Source organism: Numida meleagris, chromosome 2, assembly GCF_002078875.1.
Source record: "Numida meleagris isolate 19003 breed g44 Domestic line chromosome 2, NumMel1.0, whole genome shotgun sequence".
NCBI lineage: Eukaryota > Metazoa > Chordata > Aves > Galliformes > Numididae > Numida > Numida meleagris.
The window spans coordinates 112,358,502-112,380,204 of record NC_034410.1 but is presented as its reverse complement, the minus strand read 5'-3'; the positions used below and the strand labels follow the sequence as shown (position 1 = coordinate 112,380,204).

Genomic DNA, 21,703 nt, shown 5'->3' with positions numbered 1-21,703 from the left:
GAGACTTTCTCTTTTGCAATCCAAGACATGTTATATAGTAGTAAACCTGAAGTTTGACTTGAAATTCATGTGAAGATAATTCTCAAGGCAAGGAGCTGCCCTAGCACACAAGAGAACGGAATGTGACATTTTCCATTATGCACTCTATTTTATGGCTCACAGCTCTTTAACAGGAAGATTCATCACCAGTTATTTGAATAGTATGCTACTTTTCATTTTAAGAATTCAGACAGATTTTACCAGGTATTTTCAGCATTTATGTCTAGCAGACTCCTAGAACTAAGGCCACAAAAGAACATTAAATAAAACTTCACATGGACTGAATTTTTAGGATCATCTCTATGTTTAATTGGGCAAAAGTTAGCATCAGTGTTTGCATATGTCTCCCAGGGGGAAAACATTACTTTAAGGATGACATTGAATAATTGATTTTGTTCATTTCTGACTACTGGATTATGGATAATACCTGCTGTATAGTCATAGGATTACAACAGTTAACTTCAGAAAACTGCCTGGAAGTAAGTTCAATGAAAAAACATCATTTTTTTTTTTCCATACAGTTCTATAATTCTATGCCTTTATTTATTTATTTATTAAAAGACCAACGTGTTATCAGCAGGGATACTCAGTCACTAAGCATGGAACACCCATAGAGTCCAGTCATTAACTACAGTCATGCAGAGAGAAACTTAAAATCCTGAGGGGAGGATTTTTTAGCACCCCACAGATAATAGCAGGCTACAGCAGAAACCAGCTATTTTATCAGCAGCTGGCTGCAAAACATGATCCGTATTCCCAGGGAATTTTTCTCTCCTTGTGTCACCTCAGTTTTGCAGTTGTGCTGGATGCTTCACGGCCAGTATGAAATGTTTTTTTTTAGAATTCACTACCTGCTGGGCTTGGAAGTGCAAATCTGTGCTGGTTGCCCACCGCAGGTAGTCCATTAAAATGGTATTCATTCATTTGCGGGCCATATCAGAGGAGCAGTTGTCACAATCTGCCTGAGTTGAGAGAAGTGCAACATGTTGCTAGCTGAAGAAAGTGTATCCACTGTCATCAATAACTTTGAGGGCTATTCTTTTGTAGACAGATGACATTTAAGTATGCCTTACTACTATTAATGCAGTGCATTCACCCATATGCCAGTTGAAACTTTCTTTCTGAAGGTAGTGCAGGAGAATCAGAGATATGAAAAATTCCTTTCTCCTTTCCCAATCTCTCATCTGGAATTCAGCTTCTCTGGCAATATCCCTCTAACATTCTTGCAGGCCCTGTGCAAAGAGCTGCCAGAGCTTGTGAGCCCATTTGTGTATTACTAATTTCTCCTTTCAAAGCTGTTACATTGCAAGTGCGTCTTGGGGGAGGCGCAGGGTATGAGTAGAGCAGTGATATACTCATAATACAATGCCTAATAAACCCTGCAGTCTCTTGTCCTAGAACAGCTTAGATCTTCTTGATGTTTGCTTCTCCTTTTTATAAATGAGGGTAAGCCTTCAAAACGATGGCTAGAATTGATGACCTCCATCTATCCCCTGTACAGGACAGGGGAAGGCTAGCAGCTGCTTGCATGGATGTTTTTATGTACAGAAGATTATCTTAATCAGTGGGTCTCCAAATACTATTTTGCATTGCATTTTTCCCACTCTGCTAAGATGTTTTTTTAATGGCAATACAGTAATGTAATCATGCTCATTAAGGAAATGATCAGGTGTAATCAGTTAGTTAAAGTATGTGATAGATAGCGAGACAAGGAGCCAAAGTCAACAAGAAAGAGGAAGTAAAAATTGGGAACAGTCAGGTCTAGATGCATGAAGTTCAAACTTACTTTGGACTTTCCAATATTTGCACTTGTAGCTTATATAAATTTCTAAATAAGCATTTAGTGTTGTTTTTTTTTCCTCCCACATAACTAGCGATAGGACTAGAGGGAATGGCCTCAAGTTGCACCAGAAGAGGTTCAGGTTCCTGGATATTAGGAACAATTTCTTCTCTGAAAGAGTGGTCAGGCACTGGAACAGGCTGCCCAGGGAGGTGGTGGAGTTATAGTCCCTGGAGGTGTTCAAGAAACGTTTAGATGTTGTATTAAGGGACATGGTTTAGTGGGGAAATATTGGTGATAGGTGGACGGTTGGACTGGATGATCTTGGAGGTCTTTTCCAACCTTGGTGATTCTATGATTCTTCTTAAGGTCTCTATTTTGTCAGTTGTCTTCCAGCATCAAGAAACACACTTAGAATCATAGAATCATAGAATTGCTCAGGTTGGAAAAGACCTTCAAGATCACCAAGACCAACCGCAACCTAACAACCCACCGCTAAATCATGTCCCCAAGCATCACATCCAAACAGATTTTAAAAACATTCAGGGATGGTGACTCAACCACCTCCCTGGGGAGCCTGTTCCAGTGCTTAACAACCCTTTCTGTAAAGAAGTTTTTCCTGATATCCAACCTAAACCTCCCCTGGCACAACTTGAGGCCATTTCCCCTTGTCCTGTCACCTGTCACCACTGAGAAGAGACCAGCCCTGCTCTCACTGCAATCACCTTTCATGTATTTGAAGAGAGCAATAAGGTCTCCCCTCAGCCTCCTCTTCCCCAGACTAAACAGCCCCAGTACCTTTAGTTGCTCCTTGTAGGGCATATTCTCCAAGCCCTTCACAAGCCTTGTCACCTGCTCCAGCACCTCCATGTCCTTTCTGTATTGAGGCACCCAAAACTGAACACAGTACTCAAGGTGGGGCCTCACCAATGCCGAGTACAGGGGCAGGATTACTTCCCTAGTTCTGCTCACCGCACCATTCCTCATACAAGCACTTCTCATATATCCATCTCTGAACTAGTCAGATTGTTCCAGCTGTCTGTCTGGTGCCAGTACTATCAGACTTCACACTAAGTCTGAGCAGCTGAGCTGCTCTAGTCATGTACCAGAAGGGCCACAAGTTCCATTGCAGGATGCCAGGAATGGGTTCTTATTTATGTAGAGAATTAAAGGAGGGAAAATGTATGCAAAACAATTAGGAAAAGAAGAAGAGATGTCAGTAGTAAAATGTGGAACTGTGATTGTTTTTCTGTCTCTATCAGGTACTAGAAGACAATAATCAGGTGAAGACAGGAAGAAGTAGTAGAAAACTACTGAGCGTCAACATTTTACATAACTTTTATCATCAAAAGGAAGGGAAATATTTCACGGTTCCACACTAATCGTTATGTTTTGGCACCAGGTTTTCTTTTCAGCCTTCACCTAGTGAGAAAGACCATCACTTTAAAAACAGGATCACATTTTAACACGCGAGTCCTACTATGATCACCATGCTTCTCTATAGGAAGGTGCTGAGGGAAATGTCCTCTCACAAGCTGCCTGGTATGGAAATCTTAAATAAGATTTTTTTCTACTGAATTCTCTCCTCATTTTATCAGTGTTGTGACATCCAAGATACTAGTATCAGATACTCACAGAATTTTTATTTTCTAAACAATGCCAGTGATTTTTCACAATTCATACCCAGCCAGTTCACAAAAATGGCAGATCAAGTAGTCAAGAATAAAAACTGTTGTACAGAAGGCTGCTACAGCTTCAGTCCCCCCTCCAATCCCATGATCACATAAATGTGTCTAAGATGGCTTCAGAAGAGATGGAAGTCTGAATCTGGTTTCTGATTCTTTTTGGTCATCTGATTCAAGGACATATGCGATGCATTAGTGTGCCGTTATATTACTGTTTAGTTTGATACCATAAACTACAAAGTCATTTAAAAAATATTTAACACAGATGCTAGGACCAACTGGAATTGATCTATTCCACTTACAGTTCATTGCTAATTCACAAGTTAGGTGCTTTATTCCTTCAGGTTGTGTCTTCCCTGTCAGATGAGGCCAACAGGGCTCTATTTCTGGCTTTTTTGTTCTTTGCATCCATAAAAATCTCTATTTGCTTCAGGTATATTTATCAGTGTGATCCAATTATTTATTTTGAAGACAATATCTAAGCCTCTATTTGTGTGCAGCACAGCACAGGACACAAGTGAGAGGCATCACCAGATGCTAGCAGCCAGCTCCTCAAGCCAAGGCTGCAAGTGGGGAGCAGCAATCAGCCAGACCTGAGAGGCAATGGAGAGCAGGCACAGCTAATGACCAGGGGAGCTGAGCTGAATTTCCTGCAATGTAAGAATCCAGAGACTTGACTGGGTCTCAGGAGGGAACTACAGTTCTCCAACGACATTGACACAGAAAACAAGAGAGGAAATGTTATAAAACACTCATTTCTATTCTAAGCAAACTTTTGAGTTTGCTATTTTTAAAGTGTGCTAGCTTACAATCTAATACATTCTGCCTTTTTAAAGTTTAGTGTTGTGGTTTTCTTTGGGAGTTCTTGATAAATGAGTCCCTACAAATCTAAAGCTCTGGCTCACTATAGCTCTGTCACATTTCACTCATGTTGCAGTTTGTCTTTTTTTTTATAGCCTTATTTTCAAGTCTTTAAAATCTGCTTAATTTCTCTGCCTGTTAACATCTTTTGTAATCACTCAGGAAAGTCTCCTTCTTCCCTGTCCCTTCCTTTTTATTAGCTGACTTTGGTCCAAGTATAGAAACATTTTTAATTTGACAGACATGACATTTTTAACTTGGCAAACATAGTAAAACATTTACTACTGGTAGCCTGAGAGTTCAAGAATGAGCTTTTGCAGAAGAATACTGATCTGGTGATATCTTCCTCTCTATAGTATCAAGTACACTGATACTGTGTAACGTTGTTTTTCATTTCAGATGAGGCAATTTCCATTTCCTTTACCTCTATTGACCATCTCTGAGGCTCTGCATAGAAATCCTGTTTCACCACATAACATTTGCCTCTTGCTGTGGAGCACTGTATGCATTGCCTTCTCTGAAAATTCGGCTCACAGCTACATCATGCTTAGTGATGGTCTGCCTCAGACCTTGAGAAGATAGATCCCAATGCTTTCTACCACACACTTTCCATGGTTTCAGCATCTTTAAACTTCAAACTACATTTATTTTCCTCTGCTAAGCAGACAATGCTGCCTCCAGCACTTGCTGGAATCTTCCTCTCCTCATCCCAGCACAAACTCCCCTTGACTAGTCAGCAGATAAACTTGTGGTCCTACTGTGCCTTCTTTGAATTCAAGTTTACAGATCAGAAATAGAACTGGATAAAATCCTTCTGTGATCTCCAGATTATCAAACTTCTCTTTTCAATCTTTTATCTCTCTGGATGAGCACAAACCAGAGAGCTCTGATCTTCCTTTGTTCTTGCCCTTATTTTTTTTCAGATGGAGAAGCTGGAAAAATAACCTTTCTGTTGATTTGTGTCAAACTAGCATTCTCCAATCCCTCTAAACACATTATCGAGTCCTTCTATGATGCTCTCAGTCTCCCCTAGCATATGAGATGTTTCTGTTTCAGAGCTGTTGTAGATGCACCTGCTGAGACTGCTATTTAATAGCACCCAACTGTAGCAGAGAGTACTAGTTTGTGCTTCTCTGCAAATGGGGAAATGTATTGCACCTCATGTTAATGCTTTTGTCCAGCTCTTCAAGCTGTCTTGCTGATCTCTTAATACTTATTTTATCATTATCAACACTCTCACTAATTACGCTCTTCTTACTCACATTAGGTCTTAAAAAATCCCAAACATAAAATGACTACGTTCTTAGCTATGAATAAAGAGCTAAGAATGTAGAGCATTAAAAAACTGGAGCTTACACTGGCCGGTGGTCTTCTTATGTACGATGAAGAGGAAAAATATGAATATTCTGTGTGTCAGGAAACATGTAGCTAGGAACATGGTTTTCTGATTGTTAGTTGGTATTATTTCACGTTAGGAGAAAGATGAATGTGCAAAAGGGGAACAAAGTATACAACAGGATTAGCATTCATTTTGAAGTCACTAGTGTATCAATCTGTTAATGATAAAGAAAGACAATGCTATATTGACTTCATCAACAAAAAAATCTCACACTGAAGAAAGATGAAGTAAAAAATGCATTTTTTATGAAAACTTTGTAAGTCTTTAATTATGGTCCTATAAAATAGCACATTGCCCTGATTAACTGTAATGATTAAGAAGGAAAAGAAAATGTAGAGAAATCAATGCCAACGAATAATAGTAATCATATAAATGATGGAAGTAACACAGCATTATTTGGTTTTGCTGCACCTAAACTGTAATATTGAGAAAAACACAGATGCACTGAGATTAAATCTCAGCTAACAAAATCAACTGCACTGAAACAGTCAATATTGACTATTTTGGGACAAAACTAGATACATTGAGGACTGAAGTGAGTCCTGCTATGTCTTAGATTTCAGAGGACTCGCAAGAGAAAGTCTTGTTCTGAGAAACAGCTAATAAAGCACACAAGAAACACATACTAATACAGTAATACAGTTGGCAGAAGGTTCAAAATGAGACAGCAGTGGGCCCTAGCAGCCAAAAGGGCAAACTGCTTTTTGGGGTGTATTAAACATAGCATAGCCAGCAGGCCAAAGAGGCAGTTCTTTCACTGTACTAAGGGTTGGTTCAGCCTCAACCTGAATATTGTGCGCAGTTCTGGGATCCACAATATAAAAAGGATAGTAAGGTACTTGAATGCATCCAGAGGAAGGCAACAAAGCTGGTAAAAGGACAGAAGGCATCTCCTGTGAGGAAAAGCTGAGGACAACTGGGTTGTCCAGTATGGAGAAAAGAAGGCTAAGGGGTGACTGCAGTGCTCTCTACAACTTCCGTAAGGAGGAAGTGGACTGCTGAGGGAGGTGCACATCTCCTCTCCCTGGGATTCAATGACAGGAATGGCAAAGAGCTGTGCCAGGGGAGGTTCAAACTTTATTTACCATAAGGGTGATCAAACACCAGAATAAGCTTTTTGGAGACATGGTTGATTCCCCACACCTGTTAGCATTCAAGAAACATTTGGATAATTCCATCAATAATCTACTTTAATTTTGGTTAGCCCTGAAGGGGCCAGGCAGTTAGACCCCATGGTATTTGTAGGCTCTTTCCAACTATTCCGTTCTGTTCTATTCTATTTTTTGAAAATAAGTTTTCTAGCAAGAGGTGATATATTTTATTTGATCAACTGGCCCAGCTTGAAAACTATACTGGCTATATCAACTGATTTAGTAAGACAACACTTCTTGCTATAAATCTTGCTTCTCTTATATCTTCAGGTCATTTTGGCTATTAAAACGCTACAACAAAATCTGAGAAGTACACAATATAGACAGCAATTTCAGGTCTACAGATAGGGGGACTTTAGAAAGATAATTTTATGAAGGGTTGAAAATGTGATGACATCAGATACATAGTATCTGAGAACTAGAGAATAAATTACAGTAAAAATCAACAGGATAAATCAAAGTGATTAGCAAAAAAATTATTTAAACTATTTTAATATCTTCTTTCTTTTTCTTTGACTGTTCTTCTAAAAAATCATTGTGATACTTTATTTATGTTTTTTTTCTAGCTTTGATTTTATGAATAAACAACAATGTCAACCCCTCCATTTCCAAGGAGGATATTGACAATTTTGCTTTGTTATACATGATGGTTTCCTTTGGGTTACAATATTCAGAACTGAGATTTAATAAAATGGCTCAACTATTGATGGTTAATTCTTATTTATTTGATTTTATCATACTTTGGAATATACCAAATAAAATTATCTACCAAAATTACCTATGACATGAAATTCATAGCTTGATTCAACGTACTGTACTGAGTTGTGATATGACCAGGATAATTTATGTACATCTCACTGTTGGTGTAGATCCTCATTGCATTTGTACACACTTTAGCTTGGTAAGCCCTCTCCACAACATGAGCCCAACTTGGTTCAGACTTATGTGTCTTACACGAAAAGCAGCACTGAAAAGTTGTCACAATACAGAGCTCATAGTGGTGATGTGGTAACTGAGCTAAGGGAAGTTATCACTCAAACAACAAAAACAATGACATGGATCTTATGTAAGCTAAGGCCCAGAAATTGGAAGAACCCAGTTACATGTAACAAGACTTGGGGGAGATGGTATTTATACAGAAGAGTGAGAGTCTGAAAAGTTTCCTTTCAAGCTCCACAAATTAAAACAGACACCAAACTGTTGCCATTTAGAAATGAAAAAGTAAGAAGGTTGGAAGTAGAAGTGGAAAATAAATTTGAAAAGAGATTTAATTTTAATGGAGAAGCCGGGTGAAAGCTTGGGACAGAAACAGACACCACTTAGACCTGTATGTGATGTCAAGTGGAAAGCTCAGGAGACAGACACTGGATGCTGCAGTAAGATTGATTTAACAATAGATGCAATTTAAGTGAAAAGGCTAAGGTGTTGGCAATGGGGGGTTGAGATGGCATCAATTTAAAAGCAGATTTAATTTAAACAGAAAGGCCAAGGAGGTGGAAGGTGGAGACTAAAACAAAATCAATATTAAATTAGCTAAGTAGGAGCTTGAATCAAATCAGCTAGTTTAACAAAAGGGCATGCAGTGAGTATTTGGGAGTAGGTAAGCAATGCATGGACCTAAGAAATGTCAAGGAGCTGCCAATGGGAAATACATTCCTTCTAAATTAGAATCATATTTCCATTTTATACCTACTTTAAGTCTTTTATGTATATATTATTGTGTATAAATGGAGTATACTATATACTATTCACAATCAATAGCAGAAATGATTGATATGAATTACATTTGCAAAACTGGAATTCATGAGGTAGAAAATAACTATTCTTTAAAAGTTCTCCTTTCTAGTTATCAGTTTGGAAGCCAACTTAAGGCAGAGGGGAGTTTGCATGCACCTATGTTTGATGCAAAATATGAATATTTATATTTATACATACACATAAATATACATGTACACATCCATGTATATATGTACACATATGCCTATGCACGTATTTGACATGACACAGGTCAAAATTGGCCAATGTATGCTCTAATACTATTCTGATACATTTCTCTGTTCAGACAAATATATTTGTTCTTTCTGCAAATACTAAATAAAAAATATTTTGGTTTCCATGAAGATATTTATAAATGTTTTTAAATGAAGTCTCATTCAAACCATTAGATATGTGCTACTGTTCTCATCTACTAATATTCCAAGGAATATCCAATTGAAATTCTTTGTGGTAAAGTGTTTGAGGTGATACTTTGTTTACTGAACTTCAGGAGAAAACTTCATCTTGTGCTTATAGGAGGAACTGTGGAAAAGCAATGGAAGACTCTTAGAATGCATGATTTACTCTTTTCCTTTAATGAAAAATAAATAAGCAGTTGGCTAGCATGAAAATAGCATACTGACTATCACACATACACCAGGAAAGGTAGCTTGGATTTAATACATAATTAAACATGGTATAGATAGAGGAAATTAGAGGCAGTAAAAGAATTCTTTACTGATGATACTTTGCCCAAGTATGGAAACTCAAGGACGATTTCTTCAAGTTCTTTGGGTCAAAACTTATAGTGAACTAAGCTCTATCAGTGAAAAACTGAACTAGTTAACATGTCTTCTAGGTGATGCTACTCTCTCATCCTTCATCTACACCATACTTGGATAAATATTACATGTTGCATTCCACATTAAATGTATGGTATGTTCAAGTAGATAGCTTCTGCTGCTGCTAGAAATATTCCAGGAACAAGACTTTCCCTTTTTTATATTGCAAATTATTATTTAAAGACAATCTCTCAGCTAGAATGAGGTGTTCTATAACAGTCCATGGAGATCACAACTGAAGACAAAGACTGTTTTGTACACTTTGCTAGGAGAACAAAAATGGAATGGGGATTTTGTTCTAAGTTGTTTTTCTGAAATGGATTATTAATCTGTGATTTTAAAGCAGAATGAAGAAGAGGGAATCATTTTTCAACTGCATTTTTTTTATGACTGACTTAACTAGGATCAAGATGTCTATTCTATTAATACAATGGTATTAATATTATACAATAGTATATATATATATATAATAGTGTTTATATTGTTTAACAGCTATATTTTACACTACCTTTGTTTTTTTTTGAGCTATATATATGCAACTACTTCCAAAGGAACAAGAACAAATTCTTGTCCAGGCAATTGTATAATAAAATAATGTTAAAAAAAAGAAATATTGAAATATGTAAATGTGAAATGTAGTGTTAATTTAAATAGTATAATATTCCATATGTATTTGTTTCTTCATTATATACACAAGAATTCATTCTGTCAGTGTAGTGTAGGAGTGAGAATGCGTTTTCACTTAATTCACACATTAAGTGTAATGATAGGTTGGAGGACTGTAACACCATGCAATGTTGTTAGAATAATAGGTTTATTCTTTATATTTACAGTATGGAGGAAAGCTGAGTCTGATGTAAGTAGAAAAGCAAATAGGTGAGCCTGCAACTAGTCAGTAAAATCCCAAAGGGACAGATCTCTTCAGCCTATGGAAGCTCACATTTGACTCCACGAAATGTTTGACGAGATTGGCCTGGGTTGGACTGAGGGTGCCTCCTGGATACTCCTGGTGCTATTTCTGATTGTATTTCGACTTGTTTTCTGCTTCATAGCAGACATGTGCAATGCAGTGACAGCAGCTGTTACACCAAAACTTATACCTCAGAATTCTGTGACTTTGGATTGCTCTTCCAGATGAACAGAAAGATGCAAATTTCTTTTCAAGCCTTCCAAAAATACTGCTGGTCACTATCATTTTGCAGAAATATCAAAGCCAGTCTGGTAGCTATAGTGTTCTTTGAGTGCCGGGCAGTGAAACTTATGAGCATTTAAAAAATCTATGTCAAGCATACTCATTTGCTGGTCAATAACAGTACATTTTGTTTTAATATCTCTAGTCATTATGACATAAAGGGGAGAGCAGTAAGTGCTAAAGCCCAGTGATGATCTTTGCTTCTGACTACAGTCTGGAAAGTTTCATAAGTCCTTGTTTTCAGTAGGAAAATTTAGGATAGTCATTGTCTGGGTATGTTTGATTCCAGTAGGGCTTTAGTTTGGAGAAGTTACCTTCCATCCTGGTCATCTTTCATATTAAATGTTTTACTATAGAAATAATCTATTCTATGAGGTGAACAGGCTCAAGTATATGGGAAATTGCAGTTGATGTAAAGATATTAGTAGTGTGTTCCCCCAAACTACCTATTTAATAAAACGTGTACTTAAATAGAACGACCCATGTATGAGTCTGTTGCTACTAATAGCTATGCCAGTTCTTCATTCCTTTTGCAAAAGGAATTGTATTTATAAGAAAGCTATCACTACTGGACATACTGTGTAGCTACAAAAATTAAATGTGAAGAAAAAAAATCTTTCTCTCTCGTTAGATTACTGACAACAGATGCTCAATGGTATGTATAAATACAATGCCATATGTCAGATAAGGCAATATAGTAGTTTTTCAATGTTGGTAATAATATATTTTGGTTTACTTAATATTTATATAATGACACCATATGGAGGTTCCCACAGATACCACAGTATGAAAAAAATTCCTTTTTAAAAACAGATTCATCTTCTTCCTTTTCTGAAAATACAGCTGAACTCTGAATTCAGAGCCAGTGTAGGGGAGAGACGAAAAATTGTTTATTAATTTTCTTTTGTGATTTCATTTGTTGGATAAAACTTTCCAGTATGACGAATGGAAGCCCCCCTTTTTTGTTGTTTTTGATCATTTATAACAGAGGATTGAGCTTCCTAGGACTGACCTTTTGATATTTCAGTCTTACTTTTGTAATAAATGCTGAAATGACAGTTTCAGGTTTTTGATAAATCTTCCCCTCTGCTTTTACATCTTTTTTCTTTCACAATTTATATACAACTCAGCTTTCACTTCACAAATTAACATACAGTACAGAACTACCCCTTTACAGAAGTGTTAATGGCATGTTTATGAAATAGTGCTATTATTTCTCAAAGGAAGTCCAGAAAATATTTATAAATTTAATAATTTTTTAATAACGTGTTTTGCTGAGTCTCCAAACTTCACTTTATTAAACCCATTCTGTAAGTCTGACAGGACAGTAACAAGCTTCTGAGTTCATTTTTAGTAGAAAATGATTCACAAACAGGATAGTGACAGGCTTTTATGATTACGGATTTCACTTATTCTGTTCCTTCAAAAGGGCTTATACAGATTGATAGACCTACAAAGATAGAAATGAAAAAATGAAAGGAAAGAGATATAAATAGACTTTTTCATTAGGATGAATGATGGAAGGTATTAACTCCACTACAGCAGTGTGACTTTTACATGTCTTTTTTTCATTCCTTTTGACCTGCTATCATCTTCCTTCTAAGTAAAAGTTAACCACAGTCTGAAATGTAGGTAAGGTGAGCAATAGCTGGAAATAAATGTTTCCTCAAGCATTATTACTGTTCAGAAAAGTGTCCATCAGCCAAAATGTCAGCCTCAAAATCCATTTAAGCACTGCACAGAGGCTAAACAGGCAGCTATTATTAATTTTTAAGTCTGCCTGACAGGTTTCAGATCAAGAACAGGGGTTAACTTGATGCACTGAGTATTGCAGAATGTAATTAGGAGGGCTCTGGCTCTCAGAAGGCTGAGGATTAATTCTGTGCAAACTACTGCAAAAATATGAAAGAATGACTGCATTTACCTAAGAAAAGAACCCGCTGCATCATACTAAAATTAATAAAATTGCTCTTTCATTGCAGCTTCTTGGACTTTTATCCCAATGTAATCACTTTATACTTTTAACTTGACTATTTTCAGGCACCACTGCATTTCTCTTTTACATAATTTTTTGTTCATTCTGCTGCAAGTGTCCAGATTAAGTCCTGATATTCTCAGCTAATTACCAAACCAAATCATTTTCCCACTGTGGCTTACATAGATGTTTCTCCATTTAAAACATATTGGTGGAATTGATACAAACGAGTTAACATTTGTCTTTAATATATTTATCTATAAAAATGGAGGACTCTAAAACACAAATGGGCATTAAGAAACAAATTAGCCCCAGCTGAGATACTAAAAGGCTATTTAGCTGCTCTTGATTGGATTTGGGATCTTAGAAAAAAATTAAAAAAAACAACAAACCAGAAATTATTTTACTCCACTTGTTGTAAAACTTCCTAGATGTGCCAGTTCTGTATCTCTGCTCCACTTCTAATGCACTGCTCTTAGCCCCTGCCCTTGATGATCCTTCACTAAATAAAACAAATTTATTTGCACAAGAAACTGGAAGATCATAAAGGTACAAGTGAAAACAGTAAATTGGCACAATCCTAATGAAGGATGTAGAGCTAAATTACACCATGTGTTCCAAGATTAGTAAGACGATTTTCACTTGTACATAACAAAACATCGAAGTGCCATTGGTAGTTCTGGAAGACAAGCAGAAATTAAATGCAGATACCTTGTTCCTTTATGGAGAATAGGCATTGCATAGATTTTAGGTACTAGATCATCATAGCACTTGATGTGTTTTATTTTTTTAATTAATGTCAGCTGATATTCATTCTCAGTGATTTAAATTTCTCATGGTGTCATATAGCATGAAACTCTCAAAAGACAATGGCTGGCAGTCAGAGTGGACTGGGTCATGGATGTCAAAGACAGACCTTGCCCTGACGCTTCTAGCATAAATATATTTTCTAAGTAAATAAGGCCATTAATTTGACAACAACCCTCTTGTAAGGGCCTCAATGTAAACTGTTTATACTCTTCAGCAAGTGACTGTGTTTTCCAACAATATGGTATATTATTTCATATGCCTTTTCTGTTACTTTAATGCATGCCTAAAACACTGATGTGTGAAGCACAGGATGAAGGAGCAAACAAAAAAACCCAAACAAAATCAAATAATTTAAAATACTTATGTAAAATGTAAAGAGTATGTCTTCCCAGGTACAGATATATCTGTGTCTGTATGTGTGCGTGAATGTACACACACCATTATTTTTTAGAGGTACTGTAGTTTTTCTTATCAATCTGCCAGCCTTCCTGGTCATTTAATTAAGTCTCACACTTTCAGGAACTTTGTTAACAATTGTCTCACAAACAAAGTTTCCAGACATCAATATGAAATCCTGCATAATGACATGACTCATCACAGTTGTATGATAGGGACAGTTATGTCTTGATTTCTCTGTAGTCTTTCATCCACACCTCAAGTTATATGTATGACTTGCTGCCACACTACCCTTTACATTTATCCTGTGCTACCAGTTCCCAACCAATCAGCAATTCCTATCTTTTAAAGGGAACTTGTCTAGGCTCTTCTTCCTCCTTAAGCCCAATATTTCATCTTGCTTCTCCAAATTTCTCATTTACTGTTTCCCATTTACTCTACCAGTCTTTGTCCAGGTTACTTAAGCCTTTTTCATGGTGTACTATGTTTACAGCATATTTATGATTTCTTCCCACTCACTGTTATCTGAGAATTTCCTTGATATATTTGCTTCTCATTAGAAACCTAAATGAAAACATTAAAGTAGATTTGACTAATCTCTGTTGCACTATGATGGAGAACAGTACTGTTTGTAACAATGAAAAAATTCTTGTTTCTTCACAGTTTTCAACCAAAAAGTCTGTATTTCCATCATAGTCATGAATTATTTGAATTATATTTTCAATAAGATTTTGAAGATGTTACCAAATACTGTCTTGAGATCTGAATTTTTTTCCTGCTATATTTATCTCACCCATTGGTGCTATTCTGCTCAGAAACAAAACAACTATGTTAGGATTTATGAATAAAAGTTTATGAATAAATATTTGCTTTTATATTATTTATCCTACAGCCATAATGTGATACTTTTCTTGGCATTTGTTCAACATCTTGCTAGAGATAGATATACCGCTTAACTCCTTATATATGAGAAGTGACTAACAAGGACACATATTTCCTATTTTAAACAGACTTGTTCTTCAGTTTGTTTCTCTTTCCTCACCCAATATAATTCCAGTCTCACTACTGGTTTTAGCAACCCCCATGATAGACATTTGGGGAATAGTGAATGAGGCAGTTCTCACCATCTGTTTTCTCATAGCTTCCTACCAAAGCATTCAACATATTCATATTTTTCCAATGACCATTTAATGACTTTCAATAAATGCTTTTTGAATTATGTTCGCATTTTCAAACTTTTTGAACAAAATAGGTATGTATATAAGCGTTTTCTTGATAAAAGTAGGTTAAGAATACAGGGTCAGCATTTCAGATGCATGATCTAGTTACTTTTAAGCACTGAATACGTCTATCTAATTGATAATGAGAGTGATACAGTACATTGTAAATTGCTCGATATGTCATCTGAATTAACTTTACTGCTGATAAAACTGTTCTTAGGAAAAACAGACTAAATGTCTTCAGGAGCTTTGATTCAAATTTAAATGTACGTACATAAAAGCCCATGTATATGTGCAACATCAAACACAAGCTTTTCAGCACTATACCTGGTTCATGTAAAGTGGTTCACAGATCCCCACAAACAAGTTCATAAAGTACAATCCAGACACTTGTACCTAAATAAATATGTGTTTGAGTAATATTGATTGTGTACATGAATGTCAGATTCTGCCATTTTTCAAGCTTTGTTCTTCTTGCTAGTTAATGCAAGACCAAGTCTCACCCCAGGTACTGTGGCTCCAGAGATGAATAGGTGAGTGTCAGTACTTACAGCTGTCCTCTTCCTCCATGAAAATACTGATCACGTAACAGGCATACACAAATCCAATCAGCTGCATGAAAGAAGAGGAAAAATAATAATCAGAACACACATAACACTTAATAAGCTTTTATTACAAAACCATATAAATACAGCTATCACAGCTACATTTAGAAAAAAATTCTTCTTATTTCCTGAATTTATATGTAAATTTCAGCGCCAGTGTTCACACACAGCTAAATTAAAGATACTTTCTTTCTTTTCCTCATGCTGCATTATATTTTAAAATCCTTTCCTGTTTTCCAGCCTCACTGAGATCAGCACTGATGAATGCTACTCTAAAACACTATGTCTGAACACTGTTAGAAAGCACTTAGATCTTGATTTTAAGCTACTATATTCACATATTTGCTAAGTATACGTGAGTGGAGATGACTCCCTATTTTACCTGTTTATATTTACCTGTTTACATATTTACCTAATTTACATATTAAAAAGAAAAAATATTTACTGACTGCTATGGAATTAAGTTATAGTAAAGCTATTACAGAATCCATGAGAGATGTCACTTTATCTTGCAGAAAGTGACCCAGTGAACTGCTTGGCAACTGCTTGTTTAATTTGATATGTGAAATGTCATGATGTTGTTAAGCAGTAAAGTTGGGAAATGATTCATCAGCATCAGGAAATACCTTATCAGAAGGGCCTATCTGTAAATCACATTCACTAGACAAGAAAACAGCAGATTCCGTTCCCCAAAAGACAACACCAGCAAAATCATGCCTTTGTTTTATCAGCTCCCACAAAAACATTCTCCTCAGCCCAGGTGTGTGTCACTTGTGCCACTGAGAGGAAGGGATTAAAATTTTCAGTACCAGAGAATGGAAACTCTGCTTGTTTGCTTTTCATATAGACAAAATCTTCTCTTATGACCATCACCAAAAGGAAGAAAATTCCACTGGGAAAGGAAATCTATTAAACTGCACTGTCCAGACATGCCCATGCTTGAGAAAATACTGTTTGTGCAGCTGTACACAATTTGTGCTATCTAAAAGCCTTGAAGAGGCTGTTCATGAGAGATTTCTAAAATAACCCAGAGATTAGTTTTCAAAAAACCCTTTTTTCATCTGTTCAATACAAAAAAAAATCTAATTAAAATAGTTCTTTTAAGGGTGTCACGGATCAAGCATTTGAGAAAGAGGTAATTTAATAGTATCCAGACAGGTATAAGCTCCTTCAGAGGCACAGAAATCACTCCAACCTGCTTTCTCATTGGGCTACACCAAGAGCTTTACAAGCAGCTCCAAGAGTCTCTGCAGACAAAAAGCTTGTCCACACAAGGGAATTCAGGGAAGTTAAGACGAATTAACTAAAGCTGTGAAATCAATGCACAGAAGATAAAGTACATTAAATCCCTGTGTGGCCTTTCCCATTCAGAAATAAAGTGGCCTCAGCTCACTGCAGCTTAATCCTTCTCCAAGGGATTAATCTTCCCCGTGGAGAATTAAGCTACAGCACACCCAAACTGAGTTCCCTGTGAATGAGAGCTGCCACAGAGCTGTGGCTAGTTGTGCCAGAGCCTCCTGCCTTGGCCACTCGCCTTGCTGGGATTTTGGGAAAGGAACTACTGAGTTTAATCCAGCTTTCTTCTGGTTTTGAGCAGGCTCCAGCACTGGCAGCATCCTTGGCTATTTTTCTGGGGGGTCATATTCACTAGGGAAAAATTGCTGCAACCTTTAACAGGTGGACACTAGGTGGAAGAGTCTTTCATGCATGCAAACTGAAGCAATGTTATATAAAGGATTCCAAGGAACTGAAAAAACAATCATACCTGAGGCATATTGTTTATGCTAACTGAATATTCCACATAGTTTAAACTGCTATTGCATTAAGTACTACACAAACACCAGAAAATAGGTAGCTTTTAATGAGGGAATATCACCCATTTATTTACACTACTTCCATTCACCACTGACAGTGTATGATTTGACCATGTGAGTCACTTGTGTTTGTTTCTTCTCCCTAAGTATGTGACTGAACTATTTGGATGCAGGCATGGCAGTTCAGCCCACAATCTTTGTGAGTTAAATATTTTCGAAGGCAGCTCAACTACTTACTTAACATTTGCCATTGCTGTACTTCATGAATTTTCTTTTGTACTCAGTCAGAGAGAGTGCTAGCTCCACCTCTCATCTTCCCAGCACCGAAACAGATTTCTGTTCTCATATATAATAATCTACTTGACCAAAAGTGGAAAGCAACAAGCAAACAAGCAAAAAGAGGGAAAAATACTCTAAGAAGTCTGCTCTCCAAAAAGTGTGGAGCTTGGTAAACCTGATTTTCTTAACAGCCATAACAGCTTACATCTCACTCTTTCAGTCAATCTTCTCCTTAAAGTAAACCTTTTCCCACTGATGCTACTGCTTAGAATGCTGTTGTAATGTCTTTGCCTTATCTGTTGTAAAATCAGCAGCCTTTCACTGCTTCGCAGTATTTCTTTGTATTTCTTTTCATTATTAGATAAATGTTCCTTAATTATACAGAAATCAAAGCTACATGTCATGTTTATCCTGCATACTTGTTTAAAACATACATAAAAAATGTATTTACTCACTCAGTTCTTTTTGGAGAAAAGGAAAAATCAGGTCTTTAATCACATTGAGAAGTATCATAACCCAGCATGTATCAAGAACAACTTTCTGTAATTATATGGGAGAATGCACATTTCTGAAAGAACATGGCAACAAAGAGGAAAAATCGCCCTTTGACAGCAGCTGTCCAGTATATACGCTCTGTGGTGGACAGCAATATTTGGCTTGTATCCAGCATACTTGTAATTATAATTGGTAACTGATATCTACAGTACGATTAACAGGAAGTGATGAAGTGGGAACAGACTAGACCTGTTCTGAGATCCTTAAACAGAGCTACAGTCACCACAGTGGGATATTTTTATAAATGTATTAATTAAAACCTCTTCTTTTGCTTTATTGATGGACAGACTAATAAAATATTTATTCCAACAAATTACTTTTACTATCTTGATTAACCCAGCTGCTGTTTAATTAATAATGTTATGCTCATGTGAACCCATCCAGCCATAATGTTAATTGCCAATTTGCAGTGAGCTGACTGATGTGTATTGCCTGGTTTGTTGGTATTGGAAATGCTGGCTATTGGCCTGGCACCAAGTGATAGGCATAAATGTGTGTCCTCTGATAACCAAAGAAGCCATGATGCAAATGACCTGGAAGATATTTGATTTGCTCATCTTGGATTTCAGTAATCATTCAAAGGGAATGATGAAGTAGTCAGAGCAGGATGCCCAAGATATCAAATGTTGTCCGTAATTAGAGGTATAAATGGGAACCTAAAGCTTGACGCAGAGAACAATTTAGATGCCAAGTGGTCTTGACAATGTTTTTTAAAGACATGGGAACCTTTTGGGATCCCTGCACTGACTGCCTTGCCTGCAGAACCCAGTCTAGTGAGCTGTCTCAGATGTCATTTGTCCACATCATTCAGCAGAAAACAAAGTGGAAGAGGCTAGTATCCTCTGCTTTCACCCAGCTGCACAGTACTTAGAGTACACATCCTACTCGTCTGAGAATAAATAATACATAAAATACTCAGATATTTCTCACAGCAGGTACTGAGATCCCCAACAGCATCTAGACCATCTTTCAGAAAAACCAAGTAACTCTCAGAAGAGTCAGACATTGGACATGGTTGGAATCACAGAATCACAGAATGGCTTGAGTTGGAAGGGAATTTAAAGATCATCTAGTTCCAATCCCTCTGCTGTGGGCAGGGCTGCCAGCCACTGGATCAGGCAGCCTAGGGCCCCATCCAGCATGACCTTGAGTACCTCCAGGGATGAGGTATCCACAAAAACTCTGGACAGCCTGTGCCAGTGCCTCAGTACCTTTGAGAGAAAAATTTCCTCCAAACATGTGACCTACATCTCTCTTCTTTTAGTTTAAAACCATCCCCCTTTATCCTATCACTATTAGACCATGTAAAAGGTCAGTCTCCTTCTTGTTTATAAGCTCCCTTTAGGTACAAGAAGGCCATAATGAAGTGGCCTTCTCTTCTCCAGGCTGAACAAGCCCAGCTCCCCCAGCCTTTCTTCAAAGGGGAGATGCTCCTGCCCTCTGATCATCTTAGTGGCCCTCCTCTGGACCTGCTCCAACAGCTCCGCATCTTTCTGGTGTCGGGGGCCTCCAGGCCTGGATGCAGTAATCCAGGTGGTTCTTCACAACGGCAGAGCAGAGAGGAATAATCACCTCCTTCACTCTGCTGGCACCCCTCTTTTGATGCAGCGCAGGATAGTTGGCCTTCCAGGATGCAAGCGCACACTGTTGGCTCATGTAAAGTTTTGGTACAAAACCTCATATTTCTTTGATGACTAGCTGGTAAACATCACTCACATTCCCCAAATCACAGTGATGAGCAGAGTCGGGGTGTGGGAAACAACTGTCACCTTGTTTAAGCTGACAGGAACTTTGATGTGGAGTACACAAAAGGATTTCCTATTAGTGGAACATACGTACATTTATATAATGTATCAGGACACTTAATATATAATATATTTTCTCCCAGTAGACTTAGAAATGAAATACTAGTCTCTGTTATTTTTTCCCTCTAGAGGACATAAATGTTTTAGTCGAACTAAAATCTCTAAGCTCAAGATATGGACATCTGCATGAAATATAAATGCCTAGATTAATAGAGGTGAAATTAGATTATCTAATTGTCCATCATTAAGCTGTAAGAAACTATGAAAACATGCAAGACATTTTAAAAAAAAACTAATCATTTGAGCAAATACATGCTGTGCTATAATTGCTTTATAAATGAATATTACTATAACATATGCTATTAAAGAGAAGAACCAAATTGAGTGTAAAATGTATATTTACTTGCAGATTAATGTATTTTAATAGTTATCTGTTCATGTGGATTAACTTTTCTTTAGGAAAATTAGGACAAATGCAAAATTAAAAGTGGTTATTTAAATCAAGGTTATTGTCTTCAGAGTGAAATATTTTTGATTAAAATTGATGATTTAAGTAATTTTAATTTAAATCATTCTACTTGGCTTTGTCATCATCAGCTGTGGCCTTAAAACCCACTTTCACATTATGTGATTACTTTTTTTTTTTATCTCCTGCACATATTGCAGTTTGTCTAGACCAAAACTGTATACTGGGGATTTAAGATTACATGAAGCATTGCCCTTGGCTATCAGGTTGTTCTTCAAAATCAGGTGTACAATAGGACACTTATCACTACTAAGCTACTACTCACTGTTTCATAGAGATCTCATTACAATAACATAGGATCATCCAAATAAACTAAATCAGCATTTTGTAGGCCTGACTGTTGGAGGATGCTTGTAACACAGGTAAACTAGATTTGGAAGATTCTTCCAGTCAAAACGATACGACAACACTGCTTCAAGTTCTATGCTCACAATACATTGCAGTATATGGTAGCATCACTTCGTGAAGTACATTATGCTAAGTATTTTTTTTCAACTTAAAATCTATTGGATTTGACTTGAATAAAATTCAGGTGTTAGGGAGATTATCTATCAATTTCAACTGCATACCCTAGAGCCAGTCTGGTCCAGCTGTTCCATTTACAGCACTAGTTAAGAGCTTTCCCAGAGGCTACAACTCAGATAGGCCTTAAAATGAATCAAAGACTCCAAAAACTGGTGACAAGAGCTTATGGGTACTTTTGCTTTATATAGATAGGGGAGAAACAAGTGAATAGATTTGCTAAGATAAATGTCTGTTCTGAAAATGAATGTAAAGCTTGCTGTTGCCTAATGCTTCAGGAGGTAACTCCTCTCAAATGCCATCTACCTAGCAGAGAGTTAGAGGAGAGCAACATTCTGGAAAAGATTGTACCTGTTAGCTACTGTGCTTTCTGAAATCTTGCACACTATCTGCTGTTCTCAAAATGCGGTAACAACATTGTTACCTCAACTTTTAATTAAAAATTGTATTTGATAACCTATCCTCCCGAGCCAAAATCAGAAGCATTATTAC

The 21,703-nt window shown here is 36.9% G+C and overlaps 1 protein-coding gene across 2 annotated transcripts in view; it reads right to left on the bottom strand.

The window, feature by feature from the left end:
* NKAIN3 (sodium/potassium transporting ATPase interacting 3) overlaps positions 1-21,703 on the bottom strand; it is a 356,427-nt gene that overhangs the window by 5,768 nt on the left and 328,956 nt on the right. The window contains exon 5 of one of the 2 annotated variants that reach the window (XM_021388682.1): positions 15,657-15,717. In XM_021388682.1, coding sequence (XP_021244357.1) covers positions 15,657-15,717 — 61 coding nt within the window. Of the gene's footprint in view, positions 1-15,645; positions 15,718-21,703 lie in introns of those variants that run through there. The other variant, XM_021388683.1, reaches the window with a different exon arrangement.